General features: G+C 43.7%; 1 protein-coding gene across 1 annotated transcript in view; it reads right to left on the reverse strand.

Annotated features, from left to right (window-relative positions):
* sspo (SCO-spondin) overlaps positions 1 to 7,500 on the reverse strand; it is a 69,444-nt gene that overhangs the window by 51,908 nt on the left and 10,036 nt on the right. The window contains 11 exon segments of the mRNA XM_025054676.1: positions 44 to 223; positions 558 to 779; positions 1,268 to 1,465; positions 4,004 to 4,243; positions 4,327 to 4,491; positions 4,775 to 4,933; positions 5,267 to 5,422; positions 6,587 to 6,763; positions 6,882 to 7,023; positions 7,116 to 7,323; positions 7,397 to 7,500. The exon segment at positions 7,397 to 7,500 is cut by the window's right edge and continues 17 nt beyond it. Coding sequence (XP_024910444.1) covers positions 44 to 223; positions 558 to 779; positions 1,268 to 1,465; positions 4,004 to 4,243; positions 4,327 to 4,491; positions 4,775 to 4,933; positions 5,267 to 5,422; positions 6,587 to 6,763; positions 6,882 to 7,023; positions 7,116 to 7,323; positions 7,397 to 7,500 — 1,951 coding nt within the window.

Here is a 7,500-nt window from a genome sequence, read left to right on the forward strand (position 1 = left end):
GTGGTTGCAAAACTTCAAGTACACTGAAAATAACTTTACAAACCAAAGCAAGGCTCAATGCTGCACGTATCCATCCCCACTCTCTCTCCTTTGCAAGGCTGCCCACCAAACGCTGGAGGAGGGTCGGTTCCAGAACGGTACCTCCTTCTCACACCGACGTCACAAGTTCTAGAGCAGGCGCTCCACTGTGTCCAAGTGCTCCAGCCACAGTCCACTGAGGAAAGAGTTCAAGAAAAAAAAAACTCAATCGAATCACATTGAAAAAGAAGGCGAGTGAGTGAGTGAGAAAAAGTAAAAGATTAAAAAAAAAAAATGTTATCAAACCAGTACTAACCAGGACAACAAGTGAGTGAGTGAGAAAAAAAAATTGTTATCAAACCAGTACTAACCAGGACACGGAGCTGCTCCACACTCCATCTCTCCATTAGTGCATGTACTTCAACAGAGAAATAACATTTAATCAGCTGTTGTGTTCCACAATCACCCGCATATTATTAATGGAAAGCTCAGATACTGTGAATACCAGTTATTGCAGGCATCGACCTGCAGCGTCGCACCAGCTGGATGCGTCTCCCCTTGATGGTAACACGGACACCGTGCCAGGGGCACGCAGCTGCCATTCAGCAGGTAGAAGCCCGGGGCGCAGTAGCAGCCGTCGTAACAGGTTGTGGCACACTGCACGTCTGCTGGGGTCATGTCCAAACACACTCGTGGACACGCGCCACCGTGAACCTCGCACTCTGCTGCTGTCAAGTACATCATTCCTTCTGGACACACACCTGAAAGCAAATATAATATAATCCAACGCTCAAATTTTTTTTCTAAGTACAGAAAAGTATAAATACCACAGAGGTAAACCAAAAAAACTTGATATATACCAGTATATATAGTGGATAAGGAGAACAGTACCTGAGCAGAGGTGAGAGTTGCATTCTCTTGTCTGTATATGAGGCCCAGGGCAGCTGCTGCCACCATGCTGTGGAGAGGGTGAACTGCAGAATCGCTCTCTTTTTTGAACGCCGGAGTCGCACTCCGATGAACACTGAGACCAAGGTGACCAAGACGACCAGCCACCATTCACTGGAAGCACAAAGCAATAACCAGATAAGTAGGAGCACAGCGATCCCTAGTGGAACTAGTCGGTACTACAAGAAGTCTCATTTATTATTATAGTGAAACCTAAATTCTTTAACTTCTTTGATAATTTTGATCAAAATATTTCTAATGTGGCCGGACAGGAATGATTGACTATCGAACTCTTTCCTACCGGGACACTGGACTGTGTTGCAAGGCTCCTGCTCCTCCCCGGGACCCTCACAGGCGGAGTGCGTGTAGTTGAGGTTGTCGACTGTGCGGTTGCAGGTGCGAAACCGCTGTCTGATCCCTACCTCGTCGACAAAGTTGAAACATGTCTTACTGCATTCCGACCAGGCGGTCCATTTACCCCAGACTCCATCAGGTAGCTCTGCACAACAGACAGGGAAAGTCATTGTTAGCAGTAGTCATGTGATCAAGTCAATAGGAGGTTGACCTGCTAAAAAAAAGTATGGGAGCTAAAAAATTTTTTTTGATTTAATATATTTTTGAGTGCTTTCTGATTGTTGTCTGTACCGTCATGTGGATTGGGTTGGAAAAAAAGGGGCGTTGGGTGGGGTAATTGAAGCCTTTATCATGCATAAAATACTTTTTTAGAAATTTGTCATGTGTCATGTTTGAGAAATACCAGGAAGGCAGGGGTTGGAGCAGCTGCGGACCTCGCTGGAGTCATCAAGACAGGGCTCTACTCTGACAGCTCCGGGTGGGTTCACTGGAGACCTAAGGATATAAAGTCCGTTAAAACTCTGCAGTTCCATCCTCTAAAACTAAACAGATAAAAAAAAACAGAAGAAAAAAAACCACTCCTACCTGTATCGATGCTGTAACCCTAAACCGCAGGTTACATCACACGGCGACCAGGATGACCAGGCTGACCACTGACAGCTGGCAACACAGCTGGAGTTATCACAGGTCACTTGTCCTTCCCTGCACACACTAGTGAAGCATTGTTGATAGTTATTTTTCTTTTAATTACAAATAAAATAGCAAATAAAATTTAATATTGTTTCCTTAAATGGCACTGTATACAGCAATGACCTCAAACCTAAGGCCCGGGGGGCCACCACCAGGCCAGGAATCCGTGGCCCGGTAACTAGATGTAAATAATACACATCAACACAATTGAACGAAAAAAATTATAAATTTTAGTCCAAGCCTATAAGAAACACATTTGGTTAACTCGGCTACTAGGCTAAAATCTGCACCCTGTCCACTCGGACCATGTTAGCATTGATGGGACACACATAACATTGAGATGCTTAAGTTCCTCACAGGAGAACATAGGATTATATGCAGCCAGTTCTAATGGTACACGTAAGCCTTTAAAGTTTGTGATATAGAATGGGATATGCTGCATGCTAACTAGATTAGCCTGATGTACAGGAGGTGCAGGGAAGAGAACAAACACAATATTTTACCATGTGGTACACTGGTCCTTGTTGACAGTCTGTCCTGGTTGCAGTGTTTGACCCTCCCAGTGACACACACATTGGCTGGAGTTTTTACATCTCCCATCCTGAAGGTACAAACCTGAGGGACATCGACAACCTACAGACAGAGTCATATAATTATTATGTGTCATAATTAATATACATATATTATTATATTATAACGGCGTAGCTTAAGTAACTATTAGTGGCTGCCGGGACTTTGCCATTCACCATAATGGCTGACAAGGTCGACGCGGAGGATAACGAATACTTGAGAGTACACGAGACGACAGACTGGGCTGTAGTCCAGTCTGTCATTTTTATTAATCTTGCAATTTGTGAGCAACATGTGGCTATAATGACTTTTATGATTTGACCAGGCTGTGGTGGAAAGTACAGTTTACTTTAGTGTCATTTTGGCACAGCAGCATCAGTGCTACAGACGCCAGCAGGCTCCAGAAGGCCGGGTCTGTTATTAGAATCAATCTATTAGATATTTTATTCCAAGAGGGAACAAACTGCTCTAAATCCACACGCCCATCGACTCCAATAGACACTGACGAGACAGCGGAGACTCAGAATTATAAAAGATTTTTCCTGCCTTGTGCAATTTATCTGTATAATATATATATAAATATATATATATATATATGTGTGTATATATATGTGTATATATATTTATATATGTGTGTGTATATGTATATGTATATATAATATTCATATATATATATGCATATATATATAAGCATATATATATATATATATATACATATATATATATATATATGAATATTATTTGACGGGTTAGCAACATTTTCATTTTCTCTTTTTTTTCCATTTGCATAGTTTATACTTGTCATTGTCATGCATCTACATTTTCACATACATTTATTTACATACAAAAACCATATTTTTTTATTATATTTATATTTTATAAATTATTTAATTGAAACATTATAAAATAGATATGTACAGTATGTATATGTGTACAGTACATATGGAAATACAGTGGAACCTTGGTTTTCAAGAACTGAAACAGTTCCTAGCGTGTGTATCCCAAGCGCAAACTGACGCACGATAAGTCACTTAGCGATCACTGGCTGCCTACGTGAACCAAATTGTTCGAAAAGGAAAGCGTTCGACAACCGAGGTTCCACTGTATATATTCATATCTCTGCATATGTGTGTTTCAAAATGTTATGTCTCCATTTAAACATCGCAAAAAGAAACAATATAATCGTGTTGAAAGGCAACCTGTCATGTGGTCAATATTTTTAAAATAGTTGACATCATTTTAACAACCAGCCCACTCTCCTACCCAGAATGCATTTGTCAGTGCAGTTAGAGGTCAAGCTGAGGTGAGAGCAGAGAGGAGGACAGGGCTCAACTCGTCCGGTCTGGCAGTCCTTCTCGGTCACCAGCACCATTCCATTGACACAACCTGAACAAACACATTTTTTTTTTATTAAAGATTGAACCTAACTTTTCTAATAAGGAATGCAACACTTGGATGTGTCTAACATCACCTGTCTGAGTGGCAACATCTGTGGTGCACGACTGGCTGTTGCAAGTCTGAGTCTGGCGTATCATGCCCTCACAGTCTCGCCCACCGTTCTTGGGAGGGGGCGCGGAGCAGGTTCGGTTCCTGTGCCTGACTCCACCTCCGCACTTCACATCGCAGTCTGACCACTCTGACCACTTCGACCACTGACCGTCGACTACGAGACGTGGCAGGAGAGTAACGTGAATGGAAAATGAGACGTGAGGAAAGGCCCGAAAGATGCCAAACCTTGGGACAAACCTTGACATGCTTGAGCGAAGCAGGATCGACTGTCAAACTGTGCTCCACCGCACGCTCCTCCGGGCAGCGCCTCCCTTAGTATGTCTCTCTGGCGAAACACGGAGCCCAGACCACAGGACACACTGCATGTACTCCAGGCTGTCCACGGAGACATGATGCAGTCCACTAAGGAGGAAACACATGGGCATAAAAAAAAACATACAACTTGGAGTATCTGACATTAACTACAGTATATCAATCCGGAACCTTCTTTTCTCCTCCAGCTGCCGTTGATGAGAGTCACATCACACTAAGCTAAGCATTTGGGCTAAGGTAATAGATCAGACTGGCTATCGTTGTTTGTTTTTTTCAGGATGCCTAATCCTGAAATTTTGACCAATATCAGACCAATCCTGAGTAATGGATCCAGCCATCCCTAATAACTTAAAAAAATAAAACCACCACCCACCGCAGTCCTTCTCATCCGACCCATCGAGGCAGTCTTTCTGCAGATCACATCTGCGCTCCTGGTGAACGCACTCCCCACTGCCACACTGGAACTGCTTAGAAGAACATGGAGAGGGCACCACAGGAGGTTTTGAAGTCACCGCTGGTCTGGCAGTGGTGCCTAAAAATCAATAACCAAAAAAAAAAACAACAACCCAAATTATAAAATCATACAGCATTCACAATAAGACACCATCAACAACACACAAACCAACAGAGAGCGATAGAATCTGTTTCTACTACTCTTTTTACATAGACTGTTTTGAAGAAGACAAATACAGATATAAACATAAAGATACAAAAAAATCATCGTGAGAAAACACAATTTCAGGTTTTTGCTGGTTTGACTCGAATAAAGTCATTTATATCACAAAAAGTCTCAATTGAAATAACTAAATTTGAAGCCTGACTAAGTTCCCTTTTTCAAAACTTTAAATATAGTTTTAATGCATACCACAGAGCTCCTCATCTGACCCGTCCAAACAGTCCCGTGTGCCGTCACACACCAGCCACGAGGCCACACAGCCAAATGACCTGCACGCAAACTGGCCCTCCACACAGGGAGGTCTGGGTGGCCCAACATCGTAGGGAGTTGTAGTGATCCACTGAGCTGTAAGAAAAAAAAGGCAGGTGTAAACAGAGAACAATAAATGACCGATAAGTCAGCTCGGACACGCATGCCGTACTGGACCTTCTGTGGATTGTAATCCAGGTCTCCCCGATATAAGGGTCGTGCTGGGGTGCAGTCCAGGTTGGCCTGTGGTGTATGATAGAAGGTTTTGTTGTCCGATATCAAGATCAATGTAACATGCTAAGATATAAAAAGTGAATTAGTTATGATATAGCAGGGCTGACCAGTGGCTGCTGCTGTGGCCACTCCAGGGCTGCCACGCTGTGACCTGGTGGTGTGGAGGCCTGGAGCACCCGTCGTACTGTCACTAAGAAAACCTGGTCTCCCAGCAGAACTGGTCTGGTTATGCAGGCCTGGAAATCCTCTTGTTGGAACTGTGCCTGGGAGAAAAAAAAATCAGGCAGAAATGTACACTTTTAAGTACAAAGAGTCTGTTCTATAACTATGGTGTGATTTAACTTGTTTTTCGCCATGGGTCAGAACGCACTAACATGGTGGTAACGTCATAATGTCGGATATAAAATCATCACAAAAGTCTGTCTTACTCTAGGAAGCCATAGAGAAGGACAAAAAGTTCCGAAAAAAAAAACCAAAAACTTCAGCTTATAGCGCGTGCTGGTAATGTATTTGTCCGCTCCACTCGCCAACTAGTTCCGGTGCGAACTAGTTGGCAAAGTTTTAACGCCATATGCCGGAATGAAGGAACAAGACGTTCCCCTGTTTGTGGCAGTGACTCGTTTATCTAAGATACACATGGGCAAACTATGGCCCGGGGGCCGTATGTGGCCCATTTGGCTTTTTAATCCGGCCCACCAAACTTATTATTTTGGCGGGTTATTAATTTCTATTATCATTATATTTCTGCTTTTTCCCTGCAATGCCCGCATTTCTCCAATAGATGTCGTACAAAAAGCATTTTAGCATTTTAGCTATGACTTTTACATGTCGTTTGTTTTAGTTCATAGGTTCAACGCTACACCTATCTGCTCCTGACGCGGCCCCCCGACAAATTTTAGGACCGATTGTGGCCCGCGAGTCAGCCAGGTTTGCCTGTTCTAAGATGTCATTGGAAATAAAATCCTGAAAAAATAGGAATGTCTAGTTTGTGTTTTTGAGGAGAACATGACTAAAATGAATTCTCACCGCAGTTGGTTTCATCTGTGCGGTCCTTGCAGTCTGCCTGACCGTCACAAACCACGGACGCTGAGACGCACTGGTCACTGTGCAGACATGCAAACTGGCCCGGCTTACAGCGCTGCACCGTCACTGTACGTCCAGCAGAGGGCGATGGCGTCACACTGCTGGGGGTCACCAGCTCATCTATGGCAGAAGTGAGGATACTTGATCAGTCTTAGGGCACAATGAGAGGCCAGAATATTTTTTTGCTCCGGTATAACCTGTGTGAAAACCACACATTTAGTTCCGTTGGATTCTTTACCTCCTCTGCAACCTAGGATCTCAACTCGCAAATAGAAGGTGTGTCTGAACTCCACCGGGATGATGCGCAGGTAGCGAGCTCTGACCAGCCTATCAAGCCATCTGGTCACAGGGTTTCTCCCGACCATCCGCACCTCAAACACCTACATCGCAAATGAGAAGTTTTCAACCTGAAGCAGAATTGTATTTATGATATTTAATTACTTTTTTTGGACACAACCACACACACACACACCTTAGCAGGCCCACCAGGCTTGTCACTGTAATCTGAAAAGTGGCCACTGTGCAGCGCAAAGGCCAGGCGGTACTTGGTAAGGTAACCCCACATCCTTTCACTGCCCTGGGTAGACACGCCTGACACCCACATGGGCTCCAGGAAGTCCACTTGAAAATATGGCTGGACATCTGTAGGTAAAGGACTCCATCCAGGCTCCATTACCTGACTAGGAGGACAAATACATGGATAAATATAAATTGACAGTGGTTTGTTTTTTTAAATAACATGTTATTACTCACACATTAGGGATGATGTTAAGGCGTCCAGCGTCGGCCGGGTTGTTCTCGCGATGCGAAGACGAAGTCAGCTGACCGTATCGGATGTGACCGTCCTCCAGTCCAAG

This window comes from Cynoglossus semilaevis, chromosome 3 (genome assembly GCF_000523025.1).
Source record: "Cynoglossus semilaevis isolate Cse_v1.0 chromosome 3, Cse_v1.0, whole genome shotgun sequence".
In the NCBI taxonomy this organism is placed as follows: domain Eukaryota; kingdom Metazoa; phylum Chordata; class Actinopteri; order Pleuronectiformes; family Cynoglossidae; genus Cynoglossus; species Cynoglossus semilaevis.